Source organism: Acartia tonsa, chromosome 2 (assembly GCF_053477335.1).
Source record: "Acartia tonsa isolate MP-2025a chromosome 2, ASM5347733v1, whole genome shotgun sequence".
NCBI lineage: Eukaryota > Metazoa > Arthropoda > Copepoda > Calanoida > Acartiidae > Acartia > Acartia tonsa.
Window position 1 is genome coordinate 21,794,666 of NC_137261.1, and position 20,777 is coordinate 21,815,442.

The 20,777-nt window shown below is 38.1% G+C and overlaps 2 protein-coding genes across 5 annotated transcripts in view; one reads left to right on the forward strand and one right to left on the reverse strand.

Annotated features, from left to right (window-relative positions):
• LOC145306665 (band 7 protein AGAP004871-like) overlaps positions 1-20,777 on the forward strand; it is a 324,172-nt gene that overhangs the window by 162,935 nt on the left and 140,460 nt on the right. The window lies entirely within an intron of this gene.
• LOC145312316 (uncharacterized) lies at positions 6,260-19,425 on the reverse strand. Its single transcript, XM_080151560.1, has 3 exons — positions 19,417-19,425; positions 8,016-8,696; positions 6,260-7,878 (listed from the first exon to the last, which is right to left on the reverse strand). Exons 1-3 carry the CDS (start codon positions 19,423-19,425, stop codon positions 6,619-6,621), a joined length of 1,950 nt encoding a protein of 649 aa, XP_080007686.1. The 3' UTR covers positions 6,260-6,618.

Here is a 20,777-nt window from a genome sequence, read left to right on the forward strand (position 1 = left end):
AGCTTTAATTGAAAAATGAAAAAGTACATTTTCTTCTTTTGTTTAAATTATGTAGTACATTATGATTTTGTGAATTGTTTAAACCCAACTAAATATGCGGGGGGAAATCTTATAAAACTTATTTCCCTCTGGGGAGAAAATGGAATAAAATTCAACCCACAAAAATTTTACTAAAATGTAAACAAAAGGAATTGTGCGCAAATGCTTATTATTGTGTTTTGACTATTTAATCTTTTCTTGCACTTAATGTTAGTGTTAGATTCAGCCTCTAGCAACATATTCTTGTGTCGATTATCTAGTACCAATGCTTTAACTAAAACTTTGCTGAATGTAAATAATCATATTCTGTCATTATAAATGTATTCTAATATGTTGATTGAAATTAACATTGATTTTTAAGGGTTCGTCTGAAGAAAAATATTTTAGCCCAAATTTTAAATTTTTGTTATTAGCATATAATCGCAAATAGTTCAATAGCAGGTTGCATTTGTTTACCGATAAAGAAAATAATTCAATATTAAACAAAAACAGTTTTATATAGCTGGTAAAACTTTTCTTCTGATTAATCATCCCTTCTTGAAAATTAGAGAACCTAGCGTAGTTTTTAAAGTCATTGTAAGACAATCTAAGTGAAATATATAGGAAAGTTGTATAAAAACCCAAGGAAGGTAGAATTTTAATTTTTCTCAATTAAAGTAACTCTTGGCACTTTACAACATCAAAATAAATGAGAGTATCAGGAATTAAGGTTTGTTTCTACATGTTTTCCTTGTTTAATTGAAACTGAAATACGATCGTTTATATACGAGTTATTACATGTTTTTATTGTTTTGTCGAAAAATACTTTAGTTCTACAGAACATTTAAACTGGTACTTTTCCTCAAAGTGCCTGCCCTTCAAAGAATACCCCCCTTCTTATTTTTTGAAAAACATTAAATCATGGGGATTCTAGTGTTATCCTTAAGACCCTGTGGGGTCTATACCTGTGATGCCCCAACCCTTTTGGCAACATTGTATCCATTATAACCAAACCAAAGGTGAAGTACAAATACAAAATTGGATCAGTGCTTGCTGGGAGATAAATCGCAGTTTAAGTTACAGTAAACACAAACAAGTTGCTGAAACATTTGAAAAAAAAAATTAAAAATACTCGGCTCTACTTCCATGTAAAATAATAAAGAACCTTTTCTTAAAGCTTTTCAACCTTTATTTCTCTTGAAAAAGCATTACATGTTTAACTATTTTCTCCATCAAACAATAAAAATAAACTTTATTTTAGTTGCTCTATTTTTAGGTTGCAGAGATACTCTTTGATATATATATATATATATATATATATGTAAGTGTGACGTGTTCTTAGTACGTAATATGTCAATAGATTATTATAAATATGAACTGGAATATCCAAAAATATAAAGGGTTAAGGAAGGTAAATGAATTTGTAAAACATTTACAATTAGCCTTTACTGCTTTAAATAACTCTTTTGTCTCTTACTATTTTGTTATTCCCATACTTAACTCATATTCAAAACTTCGCAATAATACTTATATGCATATTATTGTCCATGTTTTTCAGATAAATTCATTTCATATTCTTTTCTTTAGAAGAATATAATCCTTACTTACTTTTTGATGTGTTTTTGAGTATGTTGAATTTATATTGAAAAGAGTCATTTAGTTTTGCTTTATATAACATTAGTTAAAGGAAATAATTGGCTAAAACAACTAAATATGCAACTAATACATGAAGTGAAGAATAAACTAGACAAAAATCTTTATACTTAATTAAAGGTTTGGTGATTTTTTATATATAGTTATTTCATTCAATGCAAAGGTTGCGAGATTTTATGGTTTTATTTGTTTTGAGAGGTTTCGTGATTATACTTATAAAAATAAAAATTAAATAAAATTATGTCATAACATATCTTTTTTACTGTATACTGATTCAATTCTCCGTTACAGAGAATGCTCATATAGGTCCTAGAATTATTTTTTTTTAGAGGGGAAGATCAACTTAGTCAGAAGAAATAGTTCCTGTTTAGCAGCTCCCCTCTCCTAAACAGAAATACCTTTTTTTTTGAAGCATTTATTGATTGGTGGTGAGGCAACCCATATCATATCATTGGGTTATAGCTACTTTCCAACACATTATATTATGAAAAATGCCTTTGGCCCTAGCATATAAGGGCTTTATATTTAAAAGAAATTGAAAACTTCCCAGAGAGCAATGTGAAGATTTTCGAAAATGGAAATTTCCACGGGTTCAGTGGATGCAAGATCTTAAACCATAATGTTTTATATAAAAGGATTTACAACAACTGCATTTGAAAGAAAAAAATCATTATTTTAAAAACACGCAACCTTGCTAGAATATTTTTTAATAATTCATAGTTTTCTTTGATATTTATGGAAGCTAAAATGTTTTTCTATGTGTTAAAAACTAATTCTATATTTTTTTCAAAAATAATACCTTAATGTTATTTCTTTAATATTTCTTAATATGAGAGAAAATTAAAGTATTGCAACAAAATCTAGAAAAATTAATGCTCTATACTTTTGCTCTGACTTTGAAAAGTTAAACATGGTTCAAATTGAAAATCATCATAGATATTTAAATTTTAGAAAAGGTATGAGACATCTAAAGAAAAATTTCCAATTCTAAAATCAGCCTTATTTTTAAATACACTAGCAGATATGCTCTTAGAGACCTATATGCAATTAAAATAGATGGGAGTTGATGTAGGTTGACACACCACATTAGTTTTTAAAAATATATATATATAATTGTATGGAAGGGGGGGGGGGCAGGGGTGTAATATTTTTTTGTGTTGTGTAAAGATACCCTCCTCAAAATAAAGAAAGAAAGAGAAAGAAAGATTTAAGGTGAAAAAAGGTTAGATATAAAGAGAAATTTTGTAAAATATTGAACCTTGCGTCAATGTTTTAACAAAACCTGCCATAAACATACAATACATTCTGTTAAAAATTATTTAACCTTCATTCTATATAATGATTTCTATTATTTTATTTGCCTACTAGCGGATACGCCCCTAGCCTCTAGGGGCTTGGGCCCCAAGAGGTTTGATGAAACCAAATTTTCGTATTTTAGATTTAAAAAAAAAATGTAAAAAAAATTCTTTATGGGGATGGGGAATTTTTTTTTTTTTTTTTGGGAGGGGGGGGGGGGTAGTCCACCCCACTATTAAAATTTTAGGTTAAAAAAGAATTTTATTTTTTTGAGGTTTTTTTTTCCTTTTTTAGGGGGGTTGGTGGTGTCCCACCCATTAAGAAAAGAAAATAGTTATAAACCTTCCCGGGACCTATGAGAAGCTACCCTGTAAAGGAGAACCCAATCGGTTCAGCGGTTAGCGAGATCCTTCGCTACAAACAAACAGACAGACAAACAAACATACAGACATCGTTCTACTTTGTATTAAAGACTAGCGGCTTTGCCCCTAGCCTCTAGGGGCTTTGCCCCAAGCGGTTTGATCAAACCAATTTTTCGTATTTCAGATTTTAAAAAAAATTAGGGGGGGGGGATTTTTTTTGGGGGGGGGGGCCGGGGAGGTTAGTCGACCCCACTATTTTAATTTTAGTTTTAAAAGAAATTGGGGGGGGGGGTATTTTTCATTTTTGGGGGTTGGGGGTGTCCCACCCCCCAAGAAAATAGTTATAAACCTTCCGTGGACCTATGAGAAGCTACCCTGTAAAGGAGAACCCGATAGGTTCAGCGGTTAGCGAGATCCTTCGCTGCAAACAAACAGACAAACAAACACACAATTAAACAGACAGACATCGTTCTACTTTGTATTACAGATAGGTAAAAATTACTGCAATCTTGGTTATTTATCTTCTTACAGCAACTTATTACTGGTTAACGAATAATTCTTTAAATCTTAACTGTTGCACCTGTTTAACTGCTTAGACATTCTCCATTATGTTACATTTATTATGTTTTAAAAATATTCACGTCGCAGTGATACACATCAGTGTATTGGACAGTCAAAGAAGACTGTTGCGCTAAATTAAAATATTTCATAATAATTGAAAAGTATTTTCAATAAAGCTAGGGTCACGAAATTGTTATGGAACACCATTTGAATGTGTCATGAATCTGCAAATTTTCTAAGCCCAACAACTTCTAACAAAAGCAAACTATATCCTGGAATCGAAAGGATTGGTATATCATGTTTGTTCCTTGTTTTTTTATAGTAGCAATGCTTTTTCATAAATAAGTTTTTGTCTGACTTTTTGTTTTTGAAAAGACAAAATTATTTCTCATTATGTTGCTTAAGGGTACTTTAAGCTGTCACTATATATTTTAATTTTGCCCATTGGCCCTCTTAGATGTAAATTTAAGCTTTTAACTTTAAAAGGACAAGTTAATCATTCTTGTTTATCTATAGCAAAGAATTTAAGAGCTTAAATCTAAAGAAAACGCTAAAACTACTATTTATATTTCTTTCTATATACTTATATTTCTGAGTTTCTGTAATATCTCGCAGGTTTATATAGACCTACCTCTAAATTGTAGCATTAATAATTGATTCATTCAAACTGATGAAATTCCTCGGCCCATAAATAATGTGTCTTTGGTATCATCCTCATTTTTAAAAATCATTTTATAAGTATTTAGTCATTAAATGTTAACAGTTTCATTTTTAATCAGCCTATCTATAATACAAAGTAGAACGATGTCTGTCTGTCCGTCTGTCCGTCTGTCCGTCTGTCTGTCCGTCTGAAGCTTAAGATCTCGGTAACCACTGAACCGAATGGGCTCTACTCTTCAGGGAATATACCTACTGGTCCTGTGGTGGTTTTAAGATATTTTCTTGAGGGGTGGGACACCCCTAACCCCCCAAAAAACAAAAAAATCCCCCCCTTAGGGGGACTTCAACGTCAAATAAGGTGGTATCGTACATAAAAAATTAAATTTAACAAACAAAAACATTTAAAGTGCCACTAGAGGCCTCTAGGGGCGTAGCCGCTAGTTTATAATAAATCAATAATGACTACCTTTTGTAATATAGTAAAGTCGACATAAGAAACTGAAAGAGGCAATGATTTTTTATAGAACGTCTAACAAAGTGTGAGTTTACCTATAACATTAAAAAAATGAAAAGAGGTATTTTCAACCTTGAACAAATATTATAGGAAAAGAAACTTTTATGCAACCTTTGACAGTAAAGACCTTATTGAAAATTCTACAAGAGTTCCAAATTCAAATATCAAATTTTCACAATTTTTTTTTACAGCATGAAAAGCAAAATTGTGCTGTATTATGACAAAATATTATAATCCCTCTTCATTTAATATTTATAACTGCGAAGCTCATTGACACTCTTTTGAATATATATTTCTCTAGGGATTTAAATTTTTGTTCTGAACCAACCAATTTCCACCCTTACTAGAGATGTGGCTTCTTTAAAATTGTATTTTAAAAATTTTAAGACATTCAAATATTTTTACCTAACATATGTTATAGTAGTTTTGAAAGTTGGTATTTTTGGTGGCAAAACTTCTCTACAAATCAGTGTCTCTAACATGACCTTTTTTAATTACATAATGTACACTTTTTCTATATCATTTAATACCTATATTTGCGACAACTTTTATTTAATGAAATCTTCCAATTTTTAACATGTACAAAACGGCCTGCAGTATTGCATCAAGATCCATGACAGATCTATATAGGAAGTAAACGTCTATAAACAAGCTCGAATCACCCAAGAATAAAACGTTCAAAACTCATAGTGCTTCAATGATCACTATTAAAATCTCATTGCCCAGAACGATAATACCCATTATTCTACTTTTTGCTTCATAAATGCATTTTTTATATTAATGTTGCTATTTAAATTGTGGTATCCGCCTAGGGTAAATGACAAACACCAGAGTTCGAATAAAGACTACGGCAGTGTGAACAGACGTGGACACCTTACTATAGAGAAGCTACGCTTCTCTAGCAATCACTAAATAATAAACATAGTCTATTCAGTTGTTTCTTTATTGAAGGTCTAAGAGTTACTAGAGTTGTACAACATAATATAAATACATATGGATTAGGAATAAAGATAGTTAAGATAAATCATACAAGTAAAACATAGATAATTGCAATGGTTAGGTAGATGGCTATCCCTGTCCGGGGAAGGCAGGATAGCCCATGGAACAGCACAATAGGTAGATAAGCATAGAGGGGTTGAGTGGTAGGTCTGGGTACTAAAAAGGGAAGGTTTGATGATTACTGTGACAACAACATTCTGTGTGGGGGTGATTCTATCAGGTGAGGGAAGGCTTAGATCCTTTATCCTCAGGGTTGAGGTGGTGCTGATAACTTGGTGGTTGAAGGGGAAGGTTCCGGTGCTTAAGATGGGAGAGGGAGGGGTAACACCCCTCCCTCCATTTGCAGGACAACTGAGAGATGAAATCAATACCGTTATCTGACATATTTTCAGGTGGCTTTACAATTGTAGAATAACAGGATTTAGCTGGGTGCGTAGCATCACTATAATGTCTTGGTTTCTGCATGGTCCAGAGTTGCCGCATACCACAACTCTCCCCTCGGAAGGCTGGGAGGGGTTGTCTGCACCGCCAGACTTCCGACAGTGGTTGCGGCCTTCAGTTTGTTGTCCTTGTGGAATGAGTCCGCCAGGATACCAGCTGCTGAACGGTGGTAGACTCCAGCCCTCCCCAGGTCGAACGGAATCTGCTATATCTGCTGGAGTAGCTGGTCCTGGTGGATGTTCTGGCCGTTGGATGTGTACCTCTGAGGCCACCCTGGCAACCTCCAGGGGTGGCACAGCACATGAGGCTGGTGGTCTCCATCGTGTTGGTCACCTTGCTGCTGGCAGGCTGGCTACTGGAAGCAGGCGCAGCTTCTTCGCCCTCGGGGCTGGTCAGGTTCATTCGGCTTCCAGGGTCTCTGTCAACGCGGGCAGGTGGTGGTTGCCATACTGTAGGAGCGTTGCCTCCCTCAGGCTCATCCTGGACATTGGCAGGGTGGTGCATGGCAGTCAGACCTGCAGGGTAGGGGAAGGTAACAGTCCATCCCTTATGCCGGAGGCTGTCTTGGATCTGCAAGGGTGGCTCCGCTCTAGTTGGCGGGGAGACAGGCCCATCCGCGGCCACTGCTGCTGGTGGACTGGAGGCACAAGGCTCCGGATTTCCTCCCCTAGCCTGAAGGTGTCCAGGCACATCGTCTCCATCTTGGGTAGACATAATTGTTGGGGATCCTCTACTTCTATGGTTAGGCTCGGCACTTGGCGCATCTAGTTGAGTTACTCCCCAGGCAGCGGTCAAAGCTTCTTCAGTTTGGCTGGTAATGGCGGATATCCTGGTTCCTGGGGCAGATGCAGGGGGCGCAGGCAAGTTTGACCCAGCCCAAACTTCCTGGTACACCAGTGCAATACAATTACCCTGGCTTGGTTGAGGGAGGTAGACAGCTGGATGCAGTTGAGGGTGAGGGACAGCTGGACTCTCCCTGCTGGCTGGGGGCTCTGGCTGACTGGGGGTGACGGGTGTCACCCCTTCCTCTGGGGCTGCGGGCTCGTTCCGGGGTCCAGGTATCTCGGTGGCGGCGACGGTTGTCGCCCCAGGCACCAGCGTGGGGGCGCTGGATAGCACCCCCCAGTCTTCACAGGGGTCCAGGTCTCTCGGTGTCGGCAACGGTTGTTGCCCCAGGCACCAGCGTGGGGCGCTGGATAGCACCCCCCAGTCTTCACAGGTGGCGGCGACGGTTGTCGCCCCAGACATCAGCTTGGTGGTGCAGGGAAGCACCTCTCGTTCCTTCCAGGTGGCGACGCCGGTTGGCGTCCCATACATCGACTCAGACTCGCTGGCTAGCGCCTCTTGCCTCTCCCGCTCGGCGGCCGCCAGGGCCTCCCCGTACACTGTCCCGGTGGCGCTGGGTAGCGCCCCTCGGCTCTTGCTGGGGGTGACAGGGGTTACCTCCTCCTTCGGGGGACGCGGTCTGACGGGTACCACGGGTTGAGGCCGACCGGCAGAGGCCGCAGGACTTCTGGCTCCGCAATGTTGGTTGGCTGCACGAACACCGGTCCCATGTGGTTGAGGCTGAGGTCCAGGCCAACCCGGTTGGGTTCAGCCGCTCCTCCCAGCACGTTGATCCTAGCCACTATGGTCCCAATCTGAGACACAGACTCCTGGGTAGCCGCGGCCCCAGCGGCGGCAGCTGGTTGGGGTGACGGCTGGGCATCTCCCTCCAGGTGGACCTGGGTGTCCGACTGGTTGTAGGCAGGTTGTTGGGCTGCCTGGTGTTTCTTCATTGCCTGGTCCCAACCGGTTCTACACTTGGCGGCTGTGTGGCCGTTGAAGCGGCAGTGCTCCTTCGTCCAGCTGGGTCCCATCAGTCCGGCTTCCCCAGGGTGTATCAACCTGCCAGGTCTCTCCTCCTCCAGTTGGGGCACCAGCTGACAAACAGGGTCTCCCCTACTAGGGGTCCGGCAGTGCTGGGCTGCTGGTGGTGGCTCCTTGGTTACATTCAGCCTCCTCCCCATACACACAGGTCCCTTCCATCCAACAGCGGATCTCCTCTCCTGGGTGGCGAGGCCAGCCTCGGCCTTAGCTTCTGCAGGTGCTTCTCCACATGAGGGATCCTGCCTCTGGGTACGCCAGGTAGTTGGTAGCAAAGGCCGTTGATGGTGCCCGTCGGAAGGGGGGCTATGATCTCTGGGGGGTACCTGTGGACAGGTACCCACAGTTGAACCAGCAAGGCCCAGAAGATGCCATACTGATGGTAGCCTGAACTGTGTTCTGGACTGCCAGCAGGCTGTTGGTAGCCACCTGAGTTGGGCCAGAGTTGCCAGCTGGTATTGCGTCCCTGCCAGGCTCCGTCAGCTGCTGGTGGGGAGCCCCTGCGGTGGTTCTGGTTTTGGCAGGGGGTGGCCTTCTTATTGACTTCCCTAGTTGGAGCTCTGCATCCTGGTGGGCCTCCATCTTCAGCAGCATGGGGGGACTTGGCTGGGACATGTGCAGTGGTTCAACAGAGTAGAGGCATCTGGTCTTGGAGTGTGGGGGAACAGCCTCACTGCTGCTGGTCAACCCTGCTCCCTCCATGCTGGGTAAAGCCTTCCACTGCAGCAGGTCACCATTCCCCATCCTTAGGCCGGTCCCCAGTCGTTCCATGCCTGGGGGCTCCCAGGGAGGCTTGGGTGGCGGCTCCCCCACCCCCAGGTACGCGTCGGGCATCTGGGTGAAGATCCTATTCCCCTGGGACAGCTCCCCATCCTCCAGCTTGGTGAGGCCAGCGCCAGGGAGGACCTTTCCACCCCAGAAACAGGTGGTACTGGCCCTAGGGCTGGGCCCCTTTGGAGTCTCAGTTCTGGTGGTAGTGTCCATCTTGGGGCTGGCCACTAAGTCTCTGAAGCTTGTCACCTTCTCATTAGGCTCAGTTGCATCGTTCAACACCCCCAGGAGGACACATACAGGTTCAACCATCCCCAGTCCAGTATCGCCATTTCTCGTGCGTTGAGCACCAACTGTACAGGAGCTGTGCAGCGGACATTCAGTCACCCTTCCAGACAAGGGCATCTCAGGGACCAGGGGTCTGTGACCTGGCATGTGTTTGATGTTCACTGTACTCAAAACAGTAGGCCAAAGTAATAACAGAAGCAGCATCTTGTATCAAGAAGCAGAGAGTGGTGGGGTACAGATGTTGGTGGTTATGGTCCAAATGAAGACTTCTGTCCACCACAGTGACAGCAGCAGGCCTAGGCACACAGTTAATGCCCAATCAGGAATGTCTTCTATTGCCGCACGTCGGGCTAGGGGCTGACAATTTCTTATCTTGTAGATATAGGAGCAGAGTAGAGTAGCCGCGCCGCAAGGAGGTTCGAGCCGGCTCACCCCTATTATAAATACTATAGCTGTGTAATTAGGGTGGTAGTCCACGTAGCCGTAGGCTCGGTCCTCCTGGCTCAAGAGTTTCTGTGGCTGGCGCGTCCCCATGATAAGTAGCAGGGCGTTGGTCTGTTGGTGCCAGCGTCTTGTTTAACTGTTGAGCCTGAGTTGTTCTCCTTTCCAGTATAGCTCTTGATTTCTGTGATAACCAGCGGATCTTAGCTTAGAGATAAAAGGGAATATGTTAGGTATCCATAGATGTCTCTAGGAGCGTATCCGCTAGTAGATATATGGATAGGTAGGCTATCTATATATATATGGCTACACTCCCATATATATATATACGTGTATAGGAATATCCCCAGAGCTAGCTAGCTTTCCTCCTTGCTCCAAAAAATCACGCTTCCTCTGTATATAGTTCACAACTATGAGGGTCTATGGTCCAGGTACACACCACCACTGCCCAGTGTGGGGCATCAAGTCAGGCTATGTCCACAGGGTGGGCGTACTTTCGTTCAGTTACCATACCAGTTTCCAGTGTTGTATGGTGAGGTTAGTATTCACTTACTTGCACCCATGATACCAAAAAAACAACACTATTTATCACTTGGGTATTTATATATACAGATATTTTTTTTCACTAACCACTCAGCTTTGAAGTAGGGTTGGCAGGGCTAGGAAGATGTTGAGGGTCTGAGCTGGTCTGAGGAACTGATTTAGTTTTCCTTATCACACTGTAGAGAGGGAGGGAGGAGCTTGCAAGTTTTTCTTCTAAAAAAATATCTCTGTTGTATGCTATAGAGTGGCCCCTCTCCTGTGTGTGTGTGTGTGTGTGTGCGTGAAATCTCCTTTCCTTGCAGCGCGCTTACGCACCGTCAAATCCGCGCACACGGGTAAAACGCGCACTTATCCCTCAACTCGCTCTCCCATTGGTCCGCTTTGTCCGTTGAATTTTTATGATATGTCCCGCACTCGGTTGCGCGATCCGTAAATGGCACTCTGTCCTCCCGATCGCTAGCTCCACACCGTGGGCGGACTTAGTCAAGTGTGGGTAGGAGGGGGGAAGCGCGTGAGGGGACGGGGTAAAGCCGTCCGTTCCCCCTGTGGGGAAGGGGGAGTGCTGTGGGTTTGAGGTAACTGTGTGATGAGGTAATGTTGCCCTCTCTCCTTAATCCTAGGCTTATTGTTATATCACCTTGATTGTATTCTCTTCAATGGAGAGTGGGCCCCTCCCTTTCCTCTGGAATAAAGGGTGTATTTGTTGTGCAAGAGGCTTGGGTGGTTAGATTGTTTATCAAGGCATTGTTATATTACATCTAGATTCTATTTTTGGCCTTATCACAATACATAACAGATTGGCTTACCAAGCCTGTTCTATTTTTAGTTGTTATCACAATACACAACAAATTCAAGCCTGTTCTATTTTTAGTTTTATCACAATACACAACAGATTGTTTGCCAATCCTTGCTCATAAATCTATTGTTTAACCATCACACTAGGGTGGTAATCCCTACAATGTGATATAATATCTGCTTTTCTAGATGGGTGGCTGCGCTGTAGCCTCTCAGGATACTTGGAGTTGACGTAGTTTTCTCTGCTTTGGTGCACTACACTCGTATGTTGGCTCGCAGCTCGCAGCTATGTGGCGTGTTTCAGCCTATCGGCGGCAGGGAATGTCCCGTCCTGCTAGCGCCGTATATCCGAATCCGGCTGATGGCGGCAGGGAATGTCCCGTCCTGCTAGCGCCGCTGGTTCGAATCCTTGGCTTGTTTCAGTCTATCGGCGGCAGGGAATGTCCCGTCCTGCAGCGCCGTGTATCCGAATCCGGCTGATGGCGGCAGGGAATGTCCCGTCCTGCTAGCGCTGCTGGTTCGGATCCTGCTATCTCTTGCAGTAAATGTTGGCCTATTTTCAGCCGTTTGCACTTATTTGGCCTGTTTCAGCCAGTCCGCAGGCCTGTTTCAGCCCTTTGAGCGCTCAATTCTCCGTTAGATGTCGGCGCTTCTCGCGGTTCTCCGTCAAGTTTCGCTGTTTCACTTCCAAAACTGCCGGATGCAGAGTTGGACCTTGCTATCCAGGGTGGGTAATTCAGGTTGCTTGTGTCAGTTTTGCCAGTTTTGCTTCCACAACTGCCGGATACAGAGTTAGACCTTGCTATCCAGGGTGGGTAATTCAGGTTGCTTGTGTCAGTTTTGCCAGTTTCACTGCTGGGAGTACCTTAGCCTCAGCTGCGCGTCTGCTCTAGACTTGTGGTTTGCCGTAATCTCACACAGCTGTCACCAAAAGTTGTGGTATCCACCTAGGGTAAATGACAAACACCAGAGTTCGAATAAAGACTACGGCAGTGTGAACAGACGTGGACACCTTACTATAGAGAAGCTACGCTTCTCTAGCAATCACTAAATAATAAACATAGTCTATTCAGTTGTTTCTTTATTGAAGGTCTAAGAGTTACTAGAGTTGTACAACATAATATAAATACATATGGATTAGGAATAAAGATAGTTAAGATAAATCATACAAGTAAAACATAGATAATTGCAATGGTTAGGTAGATGGCTATCCCTGTCCGGGGAAGGCAGGATAGCCCATGGAACAGCACAATAGGTAGATAAGCATAGAGGGGTTGAGTGGTAGGTCTGGGTACTAAAAAGGGAATGTTTGATGATTACTGTGACAACAACAGTCTGTGTGGGGGTGATTCTATCAGGTGAGGGAAGGCTTAGATCCTTTATCCTCAGGGGTGAGGTGGTGCTGATAACTTGGTGGTTGAAGGGGAAGGTTCCGGTGCTTAAGATGGGAGAGGGAGGGGTAACACCCCTCCCTCCATTTGCAGGACAACTGAGAGATGAAATCAATACCGTTATCTGACATATTTTCAGGTGGCTTTACAATTGTAGAATAACAGGATTTAGCTGGGTGCGTAGCATCACTATAATGTCTTGGTTTCTGCATGGTCCAGAGTTGCCGCATACCACAAAATAACATTGAAGTATTTGATTTGTATTTATAAAACAGAAAAATTAAGTTTATAATATAGTAAACGTAAAGAAAACGCAAAGAAAACTTAGTTTTACAATAAATTGATTTGTGCGACACTCCCCGTAATGCGGTCAGATATTAAACTAATCATTTTAACCCTTTCAGGACAAAAATTTGAAATGAAAAATGTTTGGATTTTAATCTGTAAAAAATATATGAAAATGAAGCAAAACGTTAAATCGTGTATTTATACATTGGGTTTAAATATTAAACATATTACTGAATAGATCAGTTAACAGATATTCTAAGACGTTAACTATTCTAACTTAATATTTTGTTGAGTATGAAGAGAGGGAGAGAGAGAGAGAGAAGCGAGAGAAAGAGAGATAGCGAGGGAGAGAGGGGGAGAGAGAGAACAGGGAGAGGGAGAGAGAAAGAAGGAGAGAAAGAGAGAGAGAGAGGGGGGGTTATATCGATCGATCATTTAATTCCTTGGTATTTAAATATTTATTTAAAGTTTTGCTTTTAACAAGAAATAGATCATTAACAACATTATACAACCCTTTTACCCCATTTCCTTCCCTCTTACTGGATGAATGAACTAAACAATAACTGAGGCCCATACTGGCAAGCTATGTAGGGAATATTTACAAACTTTTCAGCCACTGAATAGCAAATGAGAAAATCACATTTTCCTCTAATCATAGCCAACAGACGAACGGAAAGAAATTTTGAATTATAGATAATCTTCGCTACTAAATGAAAATGAATTTTGCAAATGTGTCAATATAATCTTGATTAAAAATTTAAACCATCTACTTTTTATAGCAGCTGAGAAAACAAATATTTTAGCTATTAAAATATGATGTCTTGATCCAAAAGACTAATAGACCATGTGAATTATAGAGTAAGAAGGATAATTTCAATTCCAGAATTTCTTTTCACTTTGACTTAAAAACTTGATCTGTGTTTCGTCCAAACTTTTTAATCAACAGAAGGCTTACCTTTGTTTATCATCATGGGGGATGTAAAATAAATATAGTACATTATCTCCTAAGATCCCTGAGTTTAAAAATCATCAACAAGGATGATAATATCCACATGTAGCAACGTTCCTAATTGTAAACGTAAAAACACAAAAGCAGAAAGAAGGAAAAGGGGCATAACCGACAGAATGACGAACAATGATCAGAACAGTGGTCATACAAATCTTCACACAAAATGTTAGCAGTCTTTGATATCAGAAAATAAAGTTGTGTTTATGCAGTACTGATTGATCGACTGTTAGGCGGACAAGAGTGCATTGGACTCAAAAAAATCAATCTTCTATATTAAATAGCAGAAGGAAAAATAAACATTTCTCCTACAGTAATTTTATTAATTTCAAAGCACTATAGACAGAATAGCGAAGAAGGTGAGGAATAAAACTTTTAACAGATAAATAAGGGTGACAACATCCATAACTACAGAAGCTCTTGAATTAAAAAAATAAAAGGCAAAGCAAATGAAAGCAAAAATAATGCACAACAGACAGACATAGTAAGTATAGCAATATAGCTGTAGGCTAGTAGGAAAATAAATGAATCTTCCTTCTTTCAACTTTCCATCAAAAATTATAATCTTTTAATAGATTAACTTCGTAATTAAACTTGCATTAGTCATACTAGCATGGGCCTTATTTGTTAAGATAATATAATTAATGCAATGAGGAATTAGTCCAATTCTATTTCGTATTATTATGACACAAGGAATAATTTATTACACAGAAGATTAGACGTCAAACTATTGTTAAAATTATGAATTAAAATTATATTTAAATTTGATATGTTACTGTAATCAAAAGTTGACATTTTATAGTGTAGATACTCTATATGTACAATTCTCTCTCAATTACTCTCAATATAATACTTTTTCTATATTCTTTAATCCTGCGCTACTGTGTACTATATTATATGTTCAATTTTACCTAAAATATTTATAAACCTAATGATATCATATCCTAACGCCTTTTATTGTATAAATAAAACTAGCGATTACGTCCCTGGATGCAAACACCACCTCTCCTACCATTTTTAATCTTATTTTCAGGACATATGAGAAGCAACCCTGTAAAGGAGAACCATAGCGGTTCAGTGGTGAGCGAGATTCTTCAGTACAAACAGCCAGACAGACAAACTGACAATCATCCTATTACTTTATAATAAGGATTATCTAAAGTTGTAACAGCTTTTTGTAAAAGTTTAAAACTTGAGTTAGACAGGTTAAATTATAGGACTATGCACATTTAATTCATGTAAGTGCACAAGAATTGTGAAGCGAAGTTTCCATGCATTTCATTCTATCGGTATATGATAGTGGCAATAGAAGACAGGTTCTTCAACTATTAATCTATTATGTTTGAATCCCTCGCATATCCGTTTGATGTATGGAAGACCTCCTGCTGCAATTTTGCGATTTATGGCATTCTAGTTAATAAAGGAGAAATGTCTTAGCTTGAAACAACTTTGCATACAACTCATTTTCAATATGCCACAAAATACCATGCAAAGTTAGGTAATCCTGAAAAAGGTTATTCAATTAAAGAACTATCTGTTAGTAGTGGCTTAGATCATAATTTACAGGCCCGTCTTTCAAGTTATGTAATATAATATTTGATTTTAAAGCTACTCTTATATATCTATATCTATATGTCTTGTTATCATTGTTTATCCTTGTTAACTTTTATTGAACACATAAATTGCATGAAAAAGTAAAATTCATGTTCACATTTTATTATTCTTGTAAAAATATCATAGAATAGATTGTTAAGACTTAATATAAAATCGTTTAAAATATGAAAACTAATTGTTTACTATAGAAAATTGATTATTATTTTTAATTTTCTTTAAAAAACATTGCCTTTATAATAAAATTGTAGCACAAAATGAGACGGCAAACAAAATGTTTGTATTTAGTTTGTACAGTTGCATCAGAAATTCCACTTGGAAGATCAATTTTCATCAATACTACTGGCTTCACTTGAGGTACAATCGGTCAGCCGTTAATCTTAGCACACATAAACAGATGTATATATGTTTATGTCCATAAAGATTCTGTAAACGGCTTGACCGATTGTTTCCCAAGTGAAGCCACTAAATGAATATATTACTGCTTCTGTTAGTACTGTTTTTTAAGATATTAGGTGTAATGAGATACTTCCCGCATGATAGCCTTAAACTACTACAAAGCCAGAATGAATATTTCCTAAAAAGCACACTCATGTCGGTTCAGCAGTTAGTAAGGCCTTAAGGAACAACAGACGGCTATGGTTTTTCATTGTATACATATCTATTTACTGATTCTATTGCAATTATGTCATTTTAGATCAAAATGTACAAAACCCAAACACATTTTGTATTGTTATATGTAAGATGGATATTCTTGGAATCATACACTTGACAAAAACTTGAATATTCAAAGTGTATTTGGAAGCTTGCCCTAAATAAGTATTCCAAGTTTGGCTCTTATTCTTAAACTAAATCAACACACAAAAGGTTTTACAGAAATGTAAGAATTTAATTGATAAATTGTTTTTATTATAATTGGTGTTGCCTTTAAAATTGTTGAATAATGTCTCACTTATTGATTTATATTTTGCTAGGCTCTGTTTCTTTAGATGTAATGTCACATTCACAATTTACTGAAATGTTAAGCTATATGAAAGCTTTATACTTACAACCCAATATTGTGAATAGGAACTTTAATATTAATCATAATTCTAGGATATGATAGATTGAAAACTTCTGAAAAAGTTGACTTTGGAAAAAAAAATTGAAAGTTTAGTTATCAAACTAGTAACTAATATGTATCAAAAATTTTTTTTTTTTTAAATTAGTAAAGTTTTGTTGTTTTAACCGACAACTTTTTCTATTATGCTCAGCTTTTTATCATTATATTTAGAGATCTCTTAGGGTATTTTATTTTCATTTTCTAGCAACATCAACTTCTCTCATGATTTAATTATATTATATCTTTTATCGTGAAAAAAATGCTTAATTTTAAATCATTATTTAAATAAATGTAATGTTATTTTTATGATAAAGTTAATCAAAGGAATAAGACATATTTTGATTAGGGTGGGAAATTTAATTGTTATTTTCAATAAAAACATGTAATATTTATTGAAAAATAAAAATGTTTGAGATTTTGTGATATAGGAAGTCAAACACAAAACATTTTGTAACATATATGTTTTTTTTTACAGTTCATTATTAAACTCGTTACTCTAATATTGATTCTATGATAGAATTAATATACAGGAAGAAATAAAAACCTCTTGACTTCTTAAATTACTAGCTGTTGCGTTCTTTCCTTATAGGGACTCTTTGTTTAAAGGAAGCAGGAATCGTGCAGAAAATAGCCTAAAACCATAAATAAGACTTTAATAATAAATTACTAAAATCATCAAAGGACTAATGTAAATCTTCATACTGGCCTCTCATTGGTTATTTTTTTACGTCATAATCTTTGCCGCCACTTTTACTAGCTACGTCTTTGAGATTTTAGCTGTCAAACCAAAAATCCATCTACTTTATCTATAATACAAAGTAGAACGATGTCTGTCTGTCCGTCTGTCCGTCTGTCTGTCCGTCCCTTAATATCTCAGTAACCACTGAACCGATCGGATTCTACTCTTCAGGGTATCTACCTATTGGTCCTGTGGTGGTTTTAAGCTATTTTCTTGGGGGGTGGGACACCCCCAACCCCCAAAAAAAAAAAAAAAATCCCCCCCCATTTTCTTTTTTTTTTTTTTTGAAGGAGATTTCCATGGTCCTTTACGATTTCTGCCAGAATTTTTTTTTATCACCTCTTGGGGCTTTGCCCCAAGAGGCTAGGGGCGAAGCCGCTAGTATTATTATATGTTATTGGATAAAATGAGTATTATAAAAAGCAGTAAAAAATACATAAATATATTTAGGCATATACCTTGGAAATACATTAAACTGAAATGAAACCTTGTTATAAAATTATCAGAACCGGAAGAGACAAAAGCCTCTTGATTTATTGGCGGGTAAAGCTATATCTAGGAACCAAAGATAACAGGGATTTAGAGGTATTGATATTGGATTTAAAAACAGTAAATGAATACATTTTTTTCTATTTCAGGTAAGAATATTGGCTATTAAAACTCAAGAAAATTGTAAGCATAAATCTTTTTTATGTGCAATACATCTTTTTAGTTTAATAATCTTATTTTTGGATCTACTGAATTTATTTTTGTTCATAAGTTTTTAAATTTCATTGAAAGATCAGAAAGGGAAATTATACTAAAATTATTATCATCTATTTCTAATTTTGGTGATAATCAAATAATCCCCACCCACCAAAATAATATAAATTGTTTTTGCATATTTAGTATTTGAACACCACAACCTATCCTAACCTTAATAATAATAGTTGACATGTTGTTTACTTGCATATCCCTCAGTTCCTTTATCCAAGTAAGATAAGAATAATAAATCTGGTTCCTACCCACCCCCTGCACGGTCTCACAATTGTGACAAATATACTTTACTAACATTTACTATAATGTCTATCAGATTACAAAGTGTTTCCATGTATTATGCTCAAAAATCAACAAATACCATGTGGCTTACATAAAGTCAGTCTAACTAAATAAGGTAACAAGTGTATAAACATTTAAAATTTTCACAACGTTGGTGGTTTCCCTCAAAATGCCTAGTCGAGTACAGAAAACACACTTATTATTTTTAAATTAATTGAAATAAGGGAGGGTGGTTGTTTTTATTTGTTTATTACTTTAGATTGGTTTTGCTTGTCAGATCATAGTAGGTACTAGGTACTAGTGGGTACATCAAGTATAAGTCCCGCAGAGGTTTGCGTTAGGTAAAACTTCACCTCATTTATTTTAAAAATTATTTTTTTTTGGGGGGGGGGAGGGAGGGGGCGTGTTCGTACTCTAAGGGCATTTTAGGGAAATCACCATAAAGCTAGTATAGATCTTGTGTCGTACAATTTTGTACAATAAAGTAGAGTCTGTGTATTACACATACAACTAGTTGTGTTTAATTATTGTATGCTTTGTCTCTCACCACCAATTAGACAAATCTTGGATAATACAGGGAGAGGGAATAATTAATAATGCTTCTATAAAAGTAACAGAATGTAACTGTTTTCAGTTTTAGGAAAGGAATTAAAATAGTTTGGTAGATGTAACTTATAGAAACACTGTTTTTTTCTGAGAGAGAGGTGACAATGGCCTGTTTATTACACTAGTCCCCAAAGTTTTATAATAACGTTTTCTTATTACTGGGTTTAAAAACGTTTGGGAATATAGTGAATTATAATTGATTCATTCATTAAGTTGAGTGTTTAAAAGTTTCAATTACTATTTAAATCTACAGAAGGGGTTATTTTGTGTATTATTATTGGGGATTTACATCAATTTATCGGCCATTGCCCTATCCCTTTATTAATGCAAACACTTACACACATATTGTTAGTGAATTCTGCATTGTAATAGCAAATTTATGTATAATCCCTTATCCTATGGTTACCTGCCCCCCCCCCCCTCTTACCATCCCCATGATGATATACAAAATTATCCCTTTTGTAGAATACAATTAGTGGTTGAAACGTTTGGATACTGATCTTATTGAACCAATCAATAAAAAATAAAAGTCCCTAAAGTTGTTGAGCCAACGAATTAGAAAATGTTATTATAAATCTTTGGGGACTAGTGTAATAAACAGCCCATATTCCCCTCCCTCCGTGGGTAGGATGAAACCTGAAATTGGATAGCTTTTTGCCCTACATGCGCCTGTAGCATAAAGTTAATTGGGCCTTCATATAAGTTTACTTTTATACAATTTTGTCGTATGTAAATAATATAAAATTTAAAGGAAAATGGTTAACTAGTGTTCCACTTTCAGAAAGTGGAACTTTGTCTAAGTTTCGACAACCATAACTTAAATATGTTTTATATGGATTATAGATAACAGCAAAGCAGGCCAAGATTTTATAACAGGCTGTTTATTTAAATTTAAGAGATGTGTGATTTTTTTTAGCTTGACCTCTCCCTTGGCTGTATTAAGGAAATGTATCAAGGGGTGTCGACCCTTGCCAAGTGGATTGTAGGGTGTATCCATGCTTTTTGTACCCCTCTTGGGCAATCTTTAGTTGACGTAAAGTATTGAATTACATATAAATATACTACCCCTAATTGATAACCTTGAAACATCGTCTGTTTGCCAAAATAAACTATATGACTTTACATACTTGGTAGATAGCTTTTTTTGGTTCGTAGCATCTCTATAAGGAAAGTTAACCAAATTTCTAATGATATGATGGGTAATATTAAATGAAAAAAAGTATATGGTACTTTAAACACGTATCCCCCCTCCACAACAAAAAAAAATAGCGGAGTCAAATTGTGTTGGTATTTGGTAGGATAAAATATTAGTTTATGGTTTTTGTTTCAAAGATCACACATTTTACGTTTTTTGTAACTTGGTCTTTATCCATGGGTGTTTTCATCCTTGTTTCCCCCACACGATTATCGAAAACAGATTTTATAACTTTATGAAATATTTTATTTTGTGATGGAAACTTGTAAAGATTAGAACAGACCAGCTAGAGATAAAATTCAATGTACAAAATTTCTCCCCAAAAAAGTAACCCTTAGATGAAGTCCTTGTTTCGTGCATATATATTTATATATTAGGAGGGGGGGGGGGGGGGGTGAGGGGGAGCAGAAAACCAATGTCTTTTGAATATACATATTAACATTTATGTTTGAAAACAGCCAAGACAACAACACCCATAAGAAGCAAAGAGTAAACAAAGCTGTCAATATCCGAAGTTTCGGAGCATAAAATTGTACAGGGATAATTATGGTGGAGATGTTCGGTTTTGAAAAAAAAAATGAATATTCCAGATT

What these genes read in the sequence shown, in the direction of transcription:
- LOC145312316 (XM_080151560.1), bottom strand. An exon ending in CCAACATTGCGGAGCCAGAA is followed by an intron (nt 7,879 to 8,015) that starts GTCCTGCGGCCT and finishes GTGTACGGGGAG; the next exon opens with GCCCTGGCGGCCGCCGAGCG.